At 46.1% G+C, this 21,062-nt stretch overlaps 1 protein-coding gene across 3 annotated transcripts in view; it reads right to left on the bottom strand.

Moving 5' to 3' along the window:
* Positions 1 to 1,519: 1,519 nt before the first annotated feature.
* nlgn3a (neuroligin 3a) overlaps positions 1,520 to 21,062 on the bottom strand; it is a 340,056-nt gene continuing 320,513 nt past the window's right edge. For all 3 annotated transcript variants that reach the window (XM_085998226.1, XM_085998216.1, XM_085998221.1), the window contains one exon: positions 1,520 to 7,372. In XM_085998226.1, coding sequence (XP_085854352.1) covers positions 6,517 to 7,372 — 856 coding nt within the window. In that variant the 3' untranslated portion in view covers positions 1,520 to 6,516. The remainder of the gene's footprint in view (positions 7,373 to 21,062) is intronic.

Consider the following 21,062-nt stretch of genomic DNA (forward strand, 5'->3'; position numbering starts at 1 on the left):
TCAATTCCTTTCTCCCCTCCCTGTCTCTGCACCTGCTTAATATCTATTACATCTCCAGCTTTTTCCAGTTCTGATGAAGGGTCCCAGACCTGAAACGTTAACTCTGTTTCTCTCTCCACGGATGCTGCCTTGCCTGCTGAGTGTTTCCAGCATTTTCTGTTGTTATTTCAGATTTCCAGCATCCACAGTATTTTGCTATTGTTTCAGTTAATACATCGCTGATGACCCAGTGAACACTGCAGCCTGGGTGTATAGTATCACCTGATTGTATAACTGAGGATCCCAGCAGTTCCTGCCTTTTGATCATGGTGGGGGTTGGGGGGTACAGTGCAGAAATCAGCAAGGGTTCACACACTCAATCACCATCCAGTGACCCTTGCTGTAAAGTGCTGGTGTCAGGTGACATAAAGATTTGGTTGGGCTGTGAAATGATCCATTGTCTAGGTTCACACATGAAAGTGACCACTTGGTTGACATAATGGTCCATAATTTGCAGTCAGTGGTGAAGTGATGGCGATTGCTGCTGACCTCGAAGAAAGCTGCCCACAGAGATCTCGCGAGAACTGTGGCAAGAACTTTAGTTTCCTTGACGTGAAATTGATTGTAGCGCTGTCAAAAGGGGAACTCCAGTGAACAGCAGCAATGATGTCATCAAGCTGTCTAAGCAGCCAATCACATTGAAAAATTCGCACAGACAGCAAACCAGGAAATGAAAAGCACTGATTCTCTGCACTTTTAAAAAATGTTAGAGAGAGCAAAATAAAGATTGCAACATACACATGGGGTTAATGTAGAAGCTGAAATATCATGAACAAACTTTAAATATATATATAGATTTTTAAATCTAGTAATTTTTATCATAATGGAGAAATTTGACATTACACAAATATAAAATTAGTTTTTCAGGGCCAGTACAGCTGTTCAGCAGTATATACGCTGTTAAAACCCCAATTATACCTATTCCAACAAGGCTTAACATTTAATGGGGTATTTAACAGCGATATTAGCATGGAAAAGCTTAAGTTTTAGTCAGTTCCACTGATTTCACTGATTGCCGGCTAAGGGGGTGGGGTGGGGTGGGGGTCCACAGCACAGCCTGTGGTATAACAGTGAATGACTGACCGTAACTTCAGGATTTGTGCTTTTATCTGCGCATGTGCTAAATCCTGAAGTTACGGTCAGTTTCAGCGGGGTAATGACAGTGAACGCTGGCAGTTCACCATCATTACCACTGCAAAATCCGGGCTTATGTAAATCGCTGCCGCGCATGGAACTGTACCCTAACGAGAGTTAGCACCTTCAGGAGAGATGAGAAACTGTGGAATAAATGCATGGAAAGGATAAGGTGCTCTTCTGATTGATAAAGAAATCTCATTGCTTTAATAACAAGAAACATATCTGTGATCTTCCTACTTTTCCAGTGTTATAAGAAATCTAGAAGAAAACATTTGAACAAAAATATGTGAACATTTTCCTTAAATGAATGTAGCGGCTCAGAGAATAAACAGAAGCTCCAGTGTCTTGTTATCATTTTATTTCGATGCAGAAACGCTTCACCGTCAGTCAGAGATTAAAAGAAACATTGTGGTTAGGGTAGGGTGGAGAAAAGATGGGTTAAACGTAGAACACACAGCGGATCAAAGTGAGGTGGAACGCTTACCAGGGCCAGGAAAGATCTCGTAAACTGGGAGTAAGTTCCAGTTGGTCCTTATTAAGAAATGGCTCCGGGCTCCGCTTTACTGTGCGACCCTGTTACAGCACACGGAACAATTCTGATACATAGGCTAGTATTTAAAGGCATTGAAACATCCATTACGGTAGAAACACGTAGGCGGAGTCTAGCCAGCCTCCTTCATGATATCACAAGCAATTTATTACAATATCAGAGATGCTGTGATGAAATTATAAAGTGTTCCTGAATCTCCTTCAGGATAACCTGATCTGGTGGCTTGTATCCAGCACCTGTAAATTGGTTATCGTCATTTAGGCTGGACGATGCAGTGAGCAATCCCACCGAGACTCTTTACACCTTTACCTTCGCTGTACATTTGAAAATATATTTTCAGACTGATATGGAGTGAATAAGATATTTCAGTAAAAATGTTATATTTGATATGATAAAATCATTATTGGTATTTATATATCTTTATATATAGAAAGACCCAGGGGCACACTCCAGACAGGCTTTTCTCTTGCGCTGTTTCTCCTGAGTCAGAGTGGCTGTTAACCCTTTGAGTTCTGCAGGAGCATTTCTGCATCAAAATAAAAAAAAATCAAATTCCATTATTAATTGTTCAGTTTATTCTGAGAATAATGTGAATTAAGAAATATTTAGAGGGTCTGCGCAAAGACTCAGCCTCAAACTAGAAATGTAGAGTCAATGCAGCTCAAACAGGATAGAAAAGGATCTAGGTATCTGCGTACTGGGTACCTTCAGTACTCAAAGGGTCATCTACAACATACAATGGAATATTTTCCCCTCATCCTATATTGCCCCAGATGTGCACGTGTTGACAAGTTTTAACATCACAAACAGGTAAAGCACAGTCTCTGTTGATCTGAACCCAGAGGTTTGAGTGAGATGCTTTTGGGGCAGTAGGGAGCAGTCATTTCAGAGTTATTAAAGTCCTTCAGCATCCAACAGAACTCTACATCTCATCTCACAGCGCACCTCCAATACTAAAGCACACACAGTAAAACTGAAAGGCCATAAAGACCCCAAACAGGTTTCACAAACTTCAATCCACTAACGAGCAATTGCAGACTCTCCCAGAATGGGAGTTGGCGTTGGGCTTAAGTATTTAACTCAACCCAATATACCCTAAGAAGATATAAAACCTACCACAGTGAGGTGCCTCCTTCTTGACAAATCACTGATACCCCAGTAATCGTTTCCACACATGGCATCGGCTTTCTGTACTCAGATCTCAACAAAAGCCACCGGGGCAGGGGTCCTATAAGCCAACCACGGCGTTTGCTCTGCTGCATTCATCAAGAAGCCCAGAGGAGGATCTATCTGGTGTAATTGGCTGAAATACCTGATGATCGGGGGAATCTTTGTCCAGCTATAAAATGAGGTCACAGTTTAGATGGAAGGCATGCAAGAGCAAACTTTACTTCAAGTACTTTACCGCAGTCCGGAGTGGGGAAAAAAGTTTAGAATTTACACCGTGTTTGGTTAGTGGAACTTCTTTAGAGTGTAACTAAAATAACTTGTCGATCATAAAAATAAGGTTATTTGAACCTTAACCAAAGGAAATGAATCTAGCTGCAATAGAATCCACGTTTAATACAAACTAGCGGTTGGTTAGTAGGGTCACAAAGAACACACAAAAGGATCAGATATAGTAGAAAAGGAGAAATGGGAAGACCAGGGTTTGGAGATGGATGCACAGAGAGACTGGAGATGGGGATAGACACTGTGACAAATGAGAGATGGAGGGATAGAGGCTGAAGGACCGAAATGGAGAGATAAACACACGCTAAGGAATTGGATATGGAGAGGTAGACATAATTAAAGATTGAAGATGGAGGGTTAGAGATAGAAGAATAGAGACATGGATAGGGAATCACAGATATGTTGAAATTTTTTACACGTGGGAAAGTTGGTTTGTGTTTCTGTCTTTTGGATGAGACGTTAAACCCTGTCTGCCCTCTTAGGTGGATGTAAAAGATCCCATGGCACTATATTGAAGAAGAACGGGGGAGTTATCCCCGGTGTCTTGGACAATATTTATCCCTCAACCAACATCACTAAAAAGCAGATTATCTAGACGTTATCACATTGCTGTTTGTGGGAGCTTGCTCTGCGCAAATTGGTTGCCGCGTTTCCTACATTACAACAGTGACTACACTTCAAAAAGTACTTAATTGGCTGTAAAGCGCTTTGGGATGTCCGGTGGTCCTGAAAGGCGCTAAATGGTCCTAAATGCAAGTCTTTCTTCTTTCAATTTCACCTAAAGCTGCACACTGAGTCCCGACTTGCTGGCGAATGGAATTTTCCACCCAGCGCACAGTACATAGATCTCAGCCAAGATTGACCACAACTATGGATGTTGATCATATGTTTTTCTACGACAGTATTTTGATTATTTGTCATCACTGCAAATTGAGGTTGAAGTTTCCAACCAGAATTTGGTGTTATTATTCCCGATACTTTCTGGCTTTCAACTGCTGGTGAACAGGGTCAGGAACAAGTCAAACCTCATTTGTATTCATCCAGATTTATTGGGAGGGGCTGCTAGTAATGTACCTGGTGTTATTTATAATTGGGGCTTGGGTACAAAATCAGGTGGAGACTGTCTATTGCTCCGCCCCTCCCCCCCAGAATACACTTGGGAGCACCGAAGAGACAGAGATTATGGATTAAAAAATTAAAAACTGGTTATGGCCTATTTTTGTGTGCATAACCAACAGAGCCTTGAAGCTTACCTGAAATGGGGCCTTGGGCCTCATTTCAATACGTTGGACGAGCTGCCTGTTGTGCCTTCAACAGCAGCTTGCCCATTTAAGGAGCATGAATTTTGGGCTGCTTGTCTTGCTGGTGAGGGCAATGGGAGAGGGGCCGATCATGACCAGCAGCAGTCCTTGGGAGGGCAGTGGTGCCCGGATGATCACTCCTGCTTCTCCCGGCTCCACGTTCAAAAATTACAGCCTGTTTTGTTGGCGGCCACTACTTAACCGCAGTGACTGCTGAAGGGTCCTGAGTGAAGCAGGCCAATTTAGCAGAGGGTTTCTAAAACAGCCGTTTACATATGTAAGAGGCCTAAATGCCTGTTTTAATGTGCAGTCGGACGTCTGTCAGGACATTGCCCCCAGAAATTGGCACTTTTTGCACCTGTTTTTCACCCAGAAAACGGGCACAATGAGAACCAATTTAAAAATAAAGCTTTCAATCCACTCCCACTGAACACACATTCACAACATAAACTAGGTTCCAAATTCACTAAAAAAAATCCTGGGCCAAGAAGACGAGGCAGAGTGTACGTGACTGGTAGGAATGCTGGAGGACAGGGACTATTCACATTTTCCATCTGAGAATCCCCATCGGTTAACGTGTTTGGTCTCACACTTGCCTGGCATCTGGCTGCTGTGGGAGGGGTGTGGGGTGTGGTTGAAGAAAACATTCCATTGACAGCACGGTCCTCGCTAGCCTGGATCTGAATTGATAAGTGTCAGAACATGGAGTGTATTTGTGGCGCTGTCTCCCTCTGCACTCTCTCAATCGCAAACTGACTTTACACAAAAGTAACATACAGCAACAGATTGCTTATACCAAAATACAAAACAGACACAGTTAAAAACAACCCACCCCCCAAGAAATGCTGGTTCTAATTTGGCACGTGTCACAATTCACCGTGTATAAAAAATTAAGGGGTGCACACTATCTAAAGCTGCATTATTTGTTGTACTTGAAGATTCACCACCCAACCCCGGAAAAAAGAAACAGATCTGTAAAAAGTTTGTTAGATTTTTGTCGAGTCACAAAAATACAAAGTGCTTCCCCGGATAAATGAACGTGAACACGTCACACGAGGAAGGGAAGTGTAGGCGGCAATGGGTGGACACAAATGCTCCCATGGTGGTCAAGTTAAAATGCAATGGCAGTAAAACAACACTTGGTCAGCTTTACTGGTGGCTTCTAGAAAGCTAAAAGTGCTTCACTCTTGATTTCGGCCTCTCTCTCGAATTCTTAACCATTAAGAGTGGTTGGTGGTACAGCAGGACATTCACTGTAGGAAGGTGCTGGATCGAGATCTGTTTCCACTTCAGTATTAACTGACTCTAGGACCGTCCAAACAAAAAGAACCTAACTGAACCCAAAACAATAACTGAGCCCCAAAGGGGAGGCTGAGGAGGCGCTCTCTCTCTCTGTTCTCAACAATCCTTAATGCTTACTGAAGAAAAAATGCATTGGGAATCTTCTAGGGGGCGCTCCTGATCGAACGGTGTAACTTCGGCGGAAAATCCAGTTTTATGTCTACCGGTGTTCCCTTAATCTTCCGCTGAAGTTATGGCAGCCGATCGGGAGAACCCCCGAGGAGATTCCTGGCGACGGTGTTTCAGTCCATGAGTGCGCGCATTTCCTCCAATCCCCTCGGTGCTAATATGTTTGTTCTAAGCTGCGCTAAAAGTGATTAAAAAATGCATGGAGCACAGCAGCCTGCGGGGCTAAGGCATGTGAACAATGAGATAAAGGTGGGCAACCGTCTGCCGCTGCTTCCCCACACTGGTAACAAAAGCACTTTCATTTTCTCTCTTTTTTGTATTTTTTTTAAAACTTTTTCTTAATTTGATTATTTTATAAAACTTCAGGTTGTCTCTTCGAACAAGAAGGCCCGATGTGAATATATGTCTTTTGAAGTTCCCAGGGAAGAGAGCCTTCTTGTAAGGATGGAACAGTGCACATGTTAATCAGACTCTTGTTAAAATCCAGCAGTCTGGAGTGGTCTGTGTGAGGGGGTTTCTACCCAGCGGTTCATTCGCTCCTGCCTACTGGAGGGTTACTGCCCAGGACTATACCCGGGTGGTGGAGTGTGAATGAGGCAGCCCTGTGCTGTTAAAACCAGCAGCAAAGGTGTTGTAAGGATGCAAGGACTGCATCCCAACCAAGGAGTTGGGGATCATGGTGATGGTATTGGGGGTCATGAGGGGGATATCATCGGGCGAGCGGCGGAGAGTCAGGGTGTAGTCTGGCAGTGAAGGAAGTCGCATGGACTCATGAGCCTGGATGTTCTCGCACTCGTGGTGGGTTTGATTCACTTGTAGCGACATGATCTCTTCCTCCTGTGTATGTGCCATGTCATTACTGGCGTTGTGCTGTGGGCTCGGCTGCTGGTGGGGGTCATTGCGGCGCTTGTCCTTGCGGTAGTACAGGGCAGCGAAGGCCAGGACGTTGAGGAAAAGCAGAGAGGCTCCCACCGCGATGGTGACGCTTAGCTCAGTGGAATAGTCCCGGGGATTCTCGATCAGCAGGGAGCCGCTGTCCTGCTCCGAGTCCCAGTTCTCCTTCTGCTGCTCGTTGGAGTTGAAAGCCGGAGACATGCCAGAGCCTGGCCGCTTGGTGGTGAAGGGCCATACCTTGCCGTTGGGTCGCCTAGTCGCATAGGAGATGGGAGTGGTGTTGGGCTGAGGCACCTTGGTGGTGGTGGAGGTGTACTGGAACATGTCATGCAGGTTGTACAGGTGAGGCACCAGGTGCTTCCAGAAGGCCACTTTGGTGGCACGGTAGTGCTCCCGCACCCGTGGCTTCAGACCGATGTGGAGGTAAAGCTGGTCCCGTGGGTTGTACTTGGACCAGGCCACCTCTTCAAAGCGATTTGCCTTTGTGTGGATGAACTTGGTGTCCTGCGGCACTGGCTTGTTGGGATCACTAAAGACGGAAAGAAAACAGTTACTGTCAGATAAAGGGTTTCTTTCAGTTTACTTACTGGGGTCGTTGCCGGGAGCTTGATCCAGTTCTGTATAAATCAAGAGCAATTAATGGAGCATGAAATATATATGCAGATCTATCAACGCCTGCCTTTTTCATGAACATTGCCAGGCCCTGGACAACGGACCCATGCAGTCACTCTCTGCTCAACATAAGGTGAACAGGGATTCGCAGGCAGCAACCGACATGTCTGTGAAGTACTTTAGAACTGTTTTAACATTAAAGATGCTTTATAAATCCCAGTTGGTGTCGTTTGGAGACCTGCAGTAGGTCTGTAAAAACTTCTTCCTATATAAATATCTGGATGTTTTGCCTGATCTAGAAAATGTTTGTATCATTCATCTTGTACCTATGGTCTAAATTATTTATATAAAAATGGAAAACAAAAGCAGTTCCTGGGGATTCCAGGGCAATCCAGGTTTGGCAGCCCTATCCCAGGGACACCTGAAAAATGGGCCTGACGAATTTAGCAGTGGTCCAAATGCCCACACAGTCCCACTGCTAAATTGGTCATTGTAAAATGGGCATATTAATGTTGAATTTAGACCCCATAATGTTTAAGAAAATGCTATCTAGGAAGGTTTTCAATTTTTAATGTAACTCATTCTGATGCCATAAAATGCATTCAAAGAAACAGAAAAAAACAGAGCAGGTCTCAGTGAGAAGAAATAAAAAAAATGCTTAAAATAACTGCCATGAACCACTAGAAATATGATTTTGGTCCTGCTGCGTCTAAAATGTTAGACAGAACTTTACTTTCATTATGAAGCAGCGTAATCACAGGAAATTCAAGTGTAACTCTCTCTACCATTGGTGGGGGGAGGCATTATAATGAGCCACGTGCTTCAGGTGCAGGCCTCGGCAAAAGATTGGGGAAATTCGGGTGTATCGTACGTACGTGTGTAACACACTTACGTCCGAATTTCCTCAATCTTTTGCACCAGAAACTGGCTTTATGTCACGATTGCAAATGTCTTTGGGTGCTAATTCATAGGAAATTCTGGGTCCTTGAGTTGGAGTCAAACACAGGAACAGAGCGCCACATACTCTCCTCGCATTATTATTGCAACATTAGCCTGAAACAAAAAGTAATCAAAATCCAGACACTATTCCATAGACACTACAGGCAATGACAAGATGGTTTGGTCAGAATACAGTCGCCTCGGCTGTACCAGGCAATACTTACAGGTTCACTGACTGATTGTACATGTGAGTGGGCTGAGCGATGACAGCCCCATAAGGAGGAGTGGCTCACACATCACATTTGATGTCCCCGACTCATGACTCTGCAGAGTTAACAACAGCACGCGCCTTCTCGAGTCTTCCTTCCAAAGCACTCCAGGCCAGATAAGTGTGTGCAGAGCCAGATTGATGCTGACAAGTATCCTCTCACTAGCTATAGTGCCATCAGTGGAAATGCTGTTCTATGCTACTTAAAGCTGGGTATTTTCCTGAATTCCCAAAATCTCCAACCACTCAGCTCCATATGTCACCCATATCCCCTTTGTTACAGAGAGCCTGCATCAGAAGTAGGACTCAATTTCCAATTTTTTTTTTATCAGTCAAATATCTGACATGCAGAAACCCTGCTTGATGGTGAATTCACAAAACAAGTTTACTGGACTTGGGGTAAAGTTCTTTTAGATTTACACCAACACCAAACTCAAGTAGTGAAAAAGGTGTCAAAGCCACAAATGACTATGAAATGAGATTGTGTGTGACTGACTTCTGCAGGGAGTTACATTTTGCTTCACTCCAGTATTGGCTCAGAGTTTGACTCCGGATTCAGCTCTGTTTACATTATAACCGGGAACGGTAGCATAGTGGTAATGTTACTAGTAGTCTAGAGACCTAGACTACTGATCTCAGAGATGCAAGTTCAAATCCCACCACTACAGCAGCTGGGGAATTTAAATTCAGCTAATTAAATCTGGAATAAAATGCTAGTATCAGTAATGGTGACCATGATACTATTGGATTGTTGTAAAAACCCGTCTGGTTCACTAATGTCCTTTGGGGAAGGAAATCTATATGTGACTCCAGACCCACAGCAATGTGGTTGACTCTTAACTGCCCTCTGAAATGGCCTAGCAAGCCACTCACCACCAGCTTCTCAAGGACAATTGGGGATGGGCAATAAATGCTGGCCTTGCAATACCCACATTCCAGGAACAAATTAAAAAAAACCTGCAACATCAGTGTGGAGCCAACCTGCTTCACACTGATGTTATGGTTGTAGTGTGAAGCATCATAAAATTCTTCAAAGCAAACTATTAAGAAACCTACACCTGAAGAATGTGTTTGCCCAACATGGGATACCTACTTTTTTACCATTGGAACATAACCCATTTATCTCAAGGATGCCCAACAATTGGGAGCTGGGGCCTGGAACTCATGTCAAAACCAGTATGTGGAGTGGGGCACATATGATTCTGCAAGAAAAAGCCTCAATATTCTAAAAGTTCAAACACCCCATAGCACAGAAATTGAAGTAACGCCTACACAAAAAATTCAAACAGCCCCATAGACAAAAATGAAGTGAGATTGCCCATACACAAAACACAGGACGAGTCACACACAAGAATTGTGCCCCCCCCCGACACAAGAAAGAAATAACTACCCAAACCTAAATAAAAACCCAGATGTTTATACACAGTCAGCTATATCCCTCAGACACAAAGGCCTAGAAATTCAGTGGGCCTTGCGCCCACTTAGCGCCTAAAGAGGTCTTCTGCGCCGGCGGGGTTGGTAGCGCGGAAATTGAGTGCAGCGTTAATGGCGGCAGTAGCCGTTAGCGCTGCGCCGGCACCGATGACGTCATCGGTGTGCGCGGTGCCCCGGTAACGCCCCGAGACCGCGCCGATCCCCATATTTAGCTGCGGCCGCCTCCTCTGAAACGGCCGCAAACAGCGACCAGAAAACGGGGCCGTCCTGCAGCCTTAGTGGGGCGCTTTAAAGCGGAAGGTGCGGCCGGCCGCCTGCCCGCACCTCCTTCCCCGGCCTCCTCCACCCCCCCCCCCGCCGCGGCATTGCCGGCTGCTTTCCGCGAGCCCGGCACTTCTCCGTTGTGCCGGGCTCTTTTGCCGGCACTCGCGATCGGGGCTCCGGCTGTTGCAGGCACCTCCCCCTTAAGAGCGGGAGGAAGGCCTGCAGTACCGCAGCCTGCCGCTCCGCTGCGGGTGGCGCTGCGGCAACTAGCGCGCCGATATTCAGTTGCAGCGCCCCAAGCGGAGGCGGGCACACCCTGGTATAGCGCCCGCTTCCGAATTGGGGCGCAGAAGATGAATATCTGGCGAGCGCTAATGCCTCCCCGCCCAGCGCTAACTTTTGGGCGCGAGCGAGCTGGCCGCCCCAAAGTGAATTTCTAGGCCAAAGACCCATACACAAAAAAATCAAGGCCTTCCCCTCTTCCCACTATCCTCACCACATCCTTCTCCCCATTGCAACTCCAATCTGATTATCCATCCTCATTCCAATCTTTCATTACCCCTGGTCACACTCCCATCATTTGTGACCTCATCCTCACTTCCATTTTCCCCTCCTCCCCATCCTTTGCCCCCGCCATCCTCACTCACATAATCCCCTCTCACTCCCATCCTTCTTCCTCCCTGCCCTATCCTCACATCAATCCCTGCCCTTTCTCAAACTTTAATGCTAGTAAATAAGTCTCCACTCCCTGAAAGAGCTGTTGCCTGATTGGTTTAAATCCACCAGTCAGTCAACAGTAAATTTAAAGGGCTTCAGCTAAGTTCGTAGAATCATAGGGGGAAAGATTGGGTGTAGCCCCTTTTGGGGCGCTAACATCGCTGGGTTTTAGCGTCCCAAAAAAGTTAGCGCCCCTCTGCCGAAAATTCAGTAGTAGCGCCCCAAGCAGGAGGTGGGGCGCTACTGGAAAGCGCTCCACCTCCTTCTTGGGGCGCTACTACTGAAAATCGCAACACTACGTGCAACAGTGCCATGAGCGGCAGTACGTAGCACCGCATCATTGCAGGCCTCCTCCCCTGATTAAAGGGGAGGGGCCTAGCGTTGTGCGCACCGGGGTCCTGCTGGACCACCGGGGAGCGGGGTGCTGTGAAAACAGCTGGCACTCAAGAGGAGTGCCGGGCTGAGCGACTGAGGCCAGCACCCCGAAAAAAAAAGGGAAAGGGGGCAGGTGGGCAAAAAAAAATGGCCGCCCGACACCTGCCCCTTTAACTACCGCCGCCGCCACTGCAAAATCGCCCCCTGACCCTGTCGGACATATCATTTGGCGATAGGTCAGGGGGCGCAAGGGAAGTTTGTGGCCGGGGTGCTGCACACGGTGATGACGTCATCGCCGGCGGTGCAGCGCCGCGGGGTGCTACCGGCTACCACCGCCATTAGCATTCCGCTGAATTTTGCAGGAGGTGTGAGCGGCGCTGCGCCCGGTTGCTAAGGGATTTCTGCTCCATTAGTGCCCCCGGGGGCGCTAACGAGAGGCGCAAATCAACCCAATTTTTACCCCATAGAATCGTACAGCACTTTCGGCCCATCAAGTCTGCATCGGTGCCTTTGAAGAGCAATCCAGTTACTCCCACTCTCCCACTCTTTCCCCATAACCCTGCAATTTTTTTCTCTTTCAAGTATTTATCCATTTCCCTTTTGAAGACTACTATTGAATCTGTATCCACCACCCTATCAGGCAGTGCATTCCAAATCCTAACCACTCGTTCCGTAAAAAAGCTTTTCCTCATGTCGCCTCTCCATCTTAAATCTGTGTTCTCTAGTTATCGACCCTTTAGTCATTGGAAACAGTTTCCTTTTATTTACTCTATCTAAACCCTTCATGATTTTAAACATCTCTATCAAATCGCCTCTGCTCTAAGGAGAACAACTCCAGCTTCTCCAGTCTATCCATGTAACTGTAATCCTTCGATAAGGTACCACATACTAGACTAATGAATAAGGTTAGGGAATACAGAGTCAGGGGACAAGTAGCAGAATGGATTGCTAGCTGGCTTCAAAGCAGAGAGTAGGGATAAAGGGTAGCTATTCAGCGTAGCAGAAGGTGGGAAGTGGTGTTCGACAAGGATCAGTGCTGGGACCACTGTTGTTCACAATTTATATTAACAATTTAGACTTTGGAATCAAAAACACAATTTCTAAATTTGTGGATGACATCAAATTGCAGGGGAGATAGTCAATACTGAGGAGGACTGCAACAAATTACAAGAAGACATTAATAAACTTGCAGAATGGGCATATAATTGGCAAATGAATTTCAACACAGATAAATGTGAGGTATTGCATTTTGGTAAGAAAAATAGAGAGGTCACATATTACTTGGAAAATAAGAATCTAAATGGGGTAGAGGAGCAAAGGGATCTAGGAGTACAAATACACAAATCACTAAAAGTATTGACACATGTTAACAAGGCCATAAAAAAAGAAAACCAAGCACTAGGGTTTATTTCTAGAGGGATAGAATTGAAAAGTAGAGAAGTTATAAGATAGTCACCAAGAAATCAAATAGGGAATTCAGAAGAAACTTCCTTACCCAGAGAGTGGTGAGAATGTGGAACTCGCTGTCACAGGGTGTGGTTGAAGTGAATAGTATAGATGCATTTAAGGAGAGGCTAGATAAGCATATGAGGGAGAAGGGAATAGAGGGTCATGCTGATAGAGTTAGAGGAGGAAAGACAGCAGGAGGCTCGAGTGGAGCATAAACGCTGGCATGGACTGGTTGGGCCGAATGGCCTGTTTCTGTGCTGTATATCCTATGTAATCTGCTGAGCCTGTGATTGGCCTACTGATTCTATGGGTTTTTCAGCTTCAGCTACAGTCTGGTGCCTGGCCAGAAATTCACTCTCCTGGGCTGAAGTACATTTAACATAAGAACATAAGAAATAGGAGCAAGATTGAGGAAATGGCAGAGAAATTAAATAAATACTTTGTTTCTGTCTTCATGGAGGAAGACACAAAAAACCTCCCAGAAATACGAGAAAACCAAGGGTGTGACGAGAATGAGGAACTTAAAGAGTTTATTAGTAGTAAAAAAACAGTACTAGTAAAATTAATGGGACTAAAAGTCAATAAATCTCAAGGACCGGATGACCTACATCCTAGGGTTTTTGAAAGGGGTGGCCATTGGGATAGTGAACACATTGGTTGTCATCTTCCAAAATTCTATAGATTCTAGAACGGTTCCTGCAGATTGGAGGATAGCAAATGTAACCCCGTTATTTAAGAAAGGAGGGAGAGAGAAAACGGGGAACGACAGACCTGTTAGCCTCACATCAGTAGTTGGGAAAATGCTGGAATCTATTATAAAGGATGCAATAACTGGGCACTTAGAAACTAATATTAAGATTGGGCAGAGTCAACATGGATTTATGAAAGGGAAGTCATGTTTGACAAACCTATTGGAGTTCTTTGAGGATGTAACTAGTGGAGTAGACAAAGGGGAACCAGTAGATGTGGTGTATTTGCATTTTCAGAAGGCCTTCAATAAGGTCCCACACAAGAGGTTGGTGAACAAAATTAGGGCACATGGAATTGGGGGTAATATACTAGCATGGATTGAGAATTGGTTAACAGACAGAAAACAAAGAGTAGGGATAAACGGGTCTTTTTCAGGATGGCAGGCTGTGACCAGTGGGGTACCGCAAGGATCGGTGCTTGGGCCCCAGCTATTCACAATCTGTATCAGTAATTTGAATGAGGGGACTAAATGTAACATTTCCAAATGTGCTGATGACACAAAGCTAGTTGGCAGTGTCAGTTCCGAAGAGGATGTGAAGAGGCTTCAAGGGGATCTCGACAGGCTCAGTGAGTGGGTGAGAACATGGCAGATGGATTAAATGTGGATAAATGTGAAGTTATCCACTTTGGTAGAAAAAACAGAAAGGCAGAGTATTTCCTAAATGGTGAAAGATTGGGGAATGCAGATGCTCAAAGGAACCTGGGTGTCCTTGTACATGAGTCATTGAAAGTGAATGTGTAGGTGCAGCAAGCTATTAGGAAGGCAAATGGTATGCTGGCCTTCATTACAAGAGGATTTGAGTACAGGAGTAAATAAATCTTACTCCAATTATATAGGGCCTTGGTGAGACCACACCTGGAGTACTGTGTACAATTTTGGTCTCCTTACCTAAGGAAAGATATACTTGCCATAGAGGGAGTGCAACGAAGGTTCACAAGATTGATTCCTGGGATGGTGGGTCTGTCGTATGAGAAGAGATTGAGTAAACTAGGCCTGTATTCTCTTGAATTCAGCAGAATGAGAGGGGATCTCATTGAAGCATGCAAAATTATTACAGGGCTTGATAGGGTGGATGCTGGTAGAATGTTTCCCTTGGCTGGGGAGTCTAGAACCGGGGGCCACAGCCTCAGGATAAAGGGTAGGCCATTCAGGACAGAGATGAGAAGACATTTCTTCACACAGAGGGTGGTGAATCTTTGGAATTCTCTACCCCAGAGGGCTGTGGAGGCTCAGTCATTGGGTATATTCAAAACAGAAGTCAATAAATTTCTGACTAGTAAGGTTGACAGGAATCTTGTCATTCATGTGGAAATGACTTATGAAGTAATACTGGGCTGCCTGCTGGTGGCGCTGTCCAGGGAGAGTATAAATACTCGGGCATGGGCCCAGCTTGCTCAGGACATTCTTTAACAGGAACTAGTGAAGGACACAACTAGATCTCCATGTTGAAAAGCAGTTGATTAAAGCTTTGTTTAATACTCAGTCCAAGTGCCTAGTAGTTTTCTTACGTCAAAGGGCATCAAGGGATATGGCGATAAGGTCGGTGAATGGAATTGAGGCAGAAGATCAGCCATGATCTCATTGAATGGCGGAGCAGGCTCGAAGGGCTGAATGGCCTACTCCTGCTCCTATTTATTATGTTCTTATGTTCTTATAGGAGTAGGCCATTAAGCCCCTCAAGTCTGCTCCACCATTCAATAAGATCATGGCTGATCTTCTACCTCAACTCCACTTTCCTGCACTAACCCCATATTCCTTGATTCCCTTAATATCCAAAAATCTATCGATCTCTGTCTTAAATATACTCAACGATTGAGCCTACACAGCCCTCTGGGGTAGAGAATTCCAAAGATCCGCCACCCTCTGAGTGAAGAAATTTCTCCTCATCTCGGTCCTAAATGGCCGACCCGTTATTTTGAGACTGTGACCCCTGGGTCTAGACAACAACAACAACTTGTATTTATATAGCGCCTTTTATGTCGTAAAACATCCCACGGCGCTGCACAGGAGTATTTTAAGACAAAAAATTTGACACCGATCAACATAAGGATAAATTAGGGCAGGTGACCAAAAGCTTGGTCAAAGAGGTAGGTTTTAAAGAGTGTCTTAAAGGAGGAAAGAGAGGTAGCGAGGCGGAGAGGTTTAGGCAGGGAATTCCAGAGCTTAGGGCCTAGGCAACAGAAGGCACGGCCACCAAAGGTTGAGCGATTATAATCAGGGATGCTCAAGAGGGCAGAATTAGAGGAGCGCAGATATCTCGGGGTTGTGGGGCTGGAGGAGATTACAGAGATAGGGAGGGGCGAGGCCATGGAGGGATTTGAAAACAAGGAAGAGAATTTTGAAATCGAGACGTTGCTTAACTGGGAGCCAATGTAAGTCAGCGAGCACAGGGGTGATGGGTAAACAGGTCTTGGTGAGTATTAGGACACGGGCAGCTGAGCTTTGGATGACCTCAAGTTTACATAGGGTGGAATGTGGGAGGCCAGCCAGGAGTGTGTTGGAATAGTCAAGTCTAGAGGTAACAAAGGCATGGATGAGGGTTTCAGCAGCGGGTGAGCTAAGGCAAGGGCGGAGATGGGCGATGTTACGGAGGTGGAAGTAGGCGGTCTTTGTTATGCTGCGGATGTGGTCGGAAGCTCATTTCAGGGTCAAGTATGACTCCAAGGTTGTAACCAGTGTGGTTCAGCCTTAGACAGATGTTAGGGAGAGAGATGGAGTCAATGGCTAGGGAACGGAGTTTATGCTGGGGACCAAAAACAACGGTTAATGGAGAAAATTTTTGCTCAACCGAAACTGTATATCGGACAAGCAGTCTGACAATTTAGACACCATGGAGGGGTCAAGAGAAGAGGTAGTGAGGTAGAGCTGGGTGTTGTCAACGTACATATGGAAACTGATGCTGTGTTTTCGGATGATGTCACCAAGGGGCAACATGTAGATGAGAAGTAGGAGGGGGCTAAGGATAGATCCTTGGGGGACACCAGAGGTAATGATGCGGGAGCGGGAAGAGAAGCCGTTGCAGGTGATTCTCTGGTTACGATTAGATAGATAAGAATGGGATCAGGCGAGTGCAGTCCCACCCAGCTGGACGATGGTGGAGAGGCGTTGGAGAAGGATGGAGTGGTCTGTTGTGTATGTACCTTTAAGAGAATAACTGGCCTCAGACTGCAGTACCGGCAGTGACCACCCCTGTATAAAAGGCGCTAGAGAGCCTCTGTTTGTTAGTTTTTCACTATTGACTTCCACCAGTAAAGACTTGTTTGTTTTCACTCCTGCTGGTCCGTGTCTCAATCATTCACGGACTTAACACTGGCGACGAGTAAGAAACGAACTTGCCTGCAACTCGGCAGCACCTCAGACGACGTTGTTGAAGGTCCGACAGAAGAAAGAAAAAAAAAAAAATTGAGTCCAAAGAAACTCGAGAAACGGGCGTTGACCGTCAATCATCGGTTTGAAAACTTGCAGGAGAGACTGACAAGAGCCAGGTTCGGTTCACCAGTCTGTGGTTTCCCAGCTAGTCGGGCTGGTGGCAGGTAGTGCTCTGATCCTTCCTGGGCTGCGGCGGGTTGAAGCTCGATCGGGTGGCTTTTCAACGGGGCCGGGCAGCGAGTCGGGAGGCAAAGAGAGAGAGGGTGGCGCACACAGGGCGCGGCCGGTGCTTCGAAGCCGGGCAGCGTTCGGACCTAAGAAGAGGGAGGGAAGTGTCCCAGAGGGTCCGCTCCACGACGGGAAAATAATAAAAGAAAAAGAATCAATAATTAACGCGCAAGAAACCGTGGAAAGCAGCGCTAACAACAGCGGGGAAGAAGGCAAAGCGCAGGAGGCGCCATTTTGTTAAATCGGGGAAGAAGGCAAAGCGCGGGAGGCGCCATTTTAGATTTGCAAGATGCCGAAGACTGGCTGTATCACTGCTTTTGATAATACATTAGAGGACTGGACCACGTATGTGGAAAGAGTCGAGGTATATTTCGAGGCAAACGAAATAGCGGAGGGGAAAAAGGCATCGATATTGCTAAATTTAATGGGCGCTAGAACGTACGGCCTATTGCGGGACCTGATTACTCCAGCCAAACCGAAGGCGAAGAGTTTTAACGAAATTGTTGCTGTCCTACAGGAACACTTAAACCCTGCACCGCTGTTGATAGCAGAAAGATTTAAATTCCACAGGAGAACTCAGCACAAAGATGAGAGCAATGCTGAGTATCTTACGGAACTACGCAAGCTATCAAAGCACTGCCAGTTCGGAGCAGGACTGGCAGATACCCTATGGGACAAATTTGTCTGTGGACTCCTGAGTGAAGGAACACAGAAGAAGTTACTCTCAGAAAAAGAGCTGACGCTAGATAAGGCTTTCAGCATGGCAGTATCGTATGAAGCAGCAGCCAGGGGAGCTGCAGAAATTCAACAAAAACCACAGGAATACGGCACCCACGAAATGACACGGGGATTTGCAAAATGTTATCGCTGCGGCAGAACTAACCATGACCAGAAGGACTGCTGGTCCAAAGACAAAATATGCAGACAATGCAGGAAGATTGGACACATTGCACGAGTTTGCAGGTCTGCGAAGAAGACCAGCGACAACAAAAAGGCTACTAAGGAACCGTACAAGAAAGTACAAAAGATGACGGACAGTAGTTCCGAAGACCAGATGAGCGGTAGTGAATCCGAGAACAGGAGACTAAGCTGTCTCAAACTTCACAATGTAATCACAAAAGAGGATCACCGAACCATTTGGGTCACCCTCACGATAGCAGGGTCCCAAGTTAAAATGGAATTGGATACAGGATCAGCGCTAACCGTCATGAATCGACGAGACTACGAGCGGCTATTTTCACACATACCCTTGAGAGAGACATCCATCGTCTTGACGACGTATACGGGGCAAAAAGTATACCCCAGAGGAAAAATAAGGGTGCCTGTCGAATACAATGGCAAGAAAATACGGAAATTGTATCTCTACATGCTGCCAAATGGTGGACCACCGTTATTGGGACGGGAATGGATCAGGAAGATAAACTTAGATTGGCATTCCATTCATGCAATGACGGTGGACGGTAAAAAAGATGAAGACGTCACTCCTGGACGATTGTCAACAATCTTAGCTAACGACAAAGAGGTATTTCAACAAGAACTGGGCACGCTTAAAGGCGTAACCGCCTCGATAAAAATAGAAGAGAATGCAGTTCCCAAGTTTTTCAAAGCAAGACCGGTACCATATGCAATTCGCCCAGCCGTCGAGGCAGAGCTGGAGAATCTGGAGAAGGCGGGCGTGTTGTCTAAGGTCGACTGGAGCGAGTGGGCGACACCCATCGTTCCTGCCATGAAGAAAACGTTAAGCAATAAGTCCAGAGAGCCAAGGAAGATTCGCATTTGTGGGGATTTCAAGGTGACGGTGAACCCTGTCCTTCACACAGTACAATATCCTCTTCCAAGGATAGAAGACATCTTCACCTCACTGTCTGGAGGGAAGCGTTTTACAAAAATTGACCTAGCACAAGCATATTTGCAGATGGAGGTTGAAGAGTCCTCTAGGAAGTATCTCACGATAAACACTCACAAAGGTCTTTACCAGTATCATCGATTGGTATTCGGAGTAGCATCGGCTCCGGCGATATGGCAAAGAGCGATGGAACAAGTCCTGCAAGGGATTCCGGGGACTCAGTGTTACTTGGACGACATCCTTGTAACAGGTGAAGATGACAGTGAACACCTTAACAACCTAGAACAGGTGCTCACTAGATTACGGGAACATGGGCTGCGAGCCAACCGCCCCAAGTGCGAATTTTTTAAGAAACAGATATCGTATTGTGGCCACGTGATTGATGAAGAGGGGTTACATAAGTCCCCTGACAAAATTGAAGCGGTTGTTAAGGCCCCAGCGCCTGAAAATGTGTCGCAACTGAGGTCATTCCTCGGGTTGGTGAATTACTATCGTAAGTTTTTGCCGAATTTGTCGACAATTCTGCACCCACTGAACGCCCTGCTACGAACGGGGGTAGCATGGAAATGGAACGATGATTGTAAGCGTGCTTTTCAGAAGAGTAAGGACTTAATCACTTCAAGGGAAGTATTGGCTCACTACAACCCAGCACTGCCAATCAGGCTGGCGTGTGATGCGTCTCCCTGCGGCATTGGGGCGGTACTGTCACATAAATTCCTTGATGGTTTAGAGAGGCCGATAGCTTTTGCGTCACGCTCGTTAACTTCTGCCGAGCGTAACTACGCCCAGATTGACAGAGAGGCCCTCAGCCTAGTGTGGGGGGTGAAGAAGTTCAATCACTATCTGCACGGTCAAAAATTTACTCTACTAACCGATCATCAACCTCTTGTCTCCATTTTCAACCCTCAGAAGGGCGTACCGATAATGACGGCACAACGGCTGCAGAGATGGTCCCTTTTCCTAGGGGCACACCAATATGACATCGAGTACAAAGGAACTAAACAGCATGGAAATGCTGATGGATTGTCACGCCTACCGTTGCCGACGGTGGAAGAAGAAGACCTTGCAGTGGATCCAATGGAGTTATTCCACTCGACCATAGTCGAATGTCTCCCTGTGACGAATGCAAACATAGAAAAGGAAACACGGAATGACCCGACACTATCACGGGTCTATGATTTAACGGTGAAGGGATGGCCAGCACATGGCGAACCACTGCTGCCAGCATTCTCGCCGAGAAGAGAACAGCTGTCAGTGTGCAGAGGAACCTTGATGTGTGGATCCAGAGTAGTAATTCCACCTAAGTTGACGGATAGAGTACTCAATGAGCTTCATGAGGGTCATCTGGGTGGGGTAAAAATGAAGAACTTAGCCAGAGCGTTTGTGTGGTGGTCGGGAATCGATAGAGAAATCGAAGAGATGACCAAGAGCTGTGCAGGATGCCAGAAGGTCCAAAACGCCCCACCACAAGCTCCTCTGCATCCATGGGAGTGGCCCTCATCTCCATGGCAACGGGTGCACATTGATTTTGCTGGTCCCTTCATGGACTCGATGTTTTTAATTGCGGTGGATGCACATTCAAAGTGGCCAGAGGTAATAAAAATGTCCTCAACCACCACGGAAAAAACTATCACAGTTTTGCGAACCATATTCGCCAGGAATGGGCTGCCTGAACAGATTTGCTCTGACAATGGACCACAGTTTGTGTCTGAAGAGTTCCGGAGGTTCTTAAAGAACAATGGCGTTAAGCATTACACATCTGCCCCATATCATCCAGCTACTAATGGATTGGCCGAGAGGTTTGTCCAAACATTCAAGAAGGCTATCAAGGCAATGTGTAATGAAGATATACCCCTACAACAAAAGGTGGACAACTTCTTGTTTGCTTACCGGAATGCGACACATGCGGTTACCAACCAAACTCCAGCCATGATGTTCTTCAATCGAAGACTACGATGCCGCTTGGA

Source organism: Somniosus microcephalus, chromosome 1 (genome assembly GCF_052327205.1).
Source record: "Somniosus microcephalus isolate GS21.2 chromosome 1, FLI_Smic_1.0, whole genome shotgun sequence".
Classification (NCBI taxonomy): domain Eukaryota; kingdom Metazoa; phylum Chordata; class Chondrichthyes; order Squaliformes; family Somniosidae; genus Somniosus; species Somniosus microcephalus.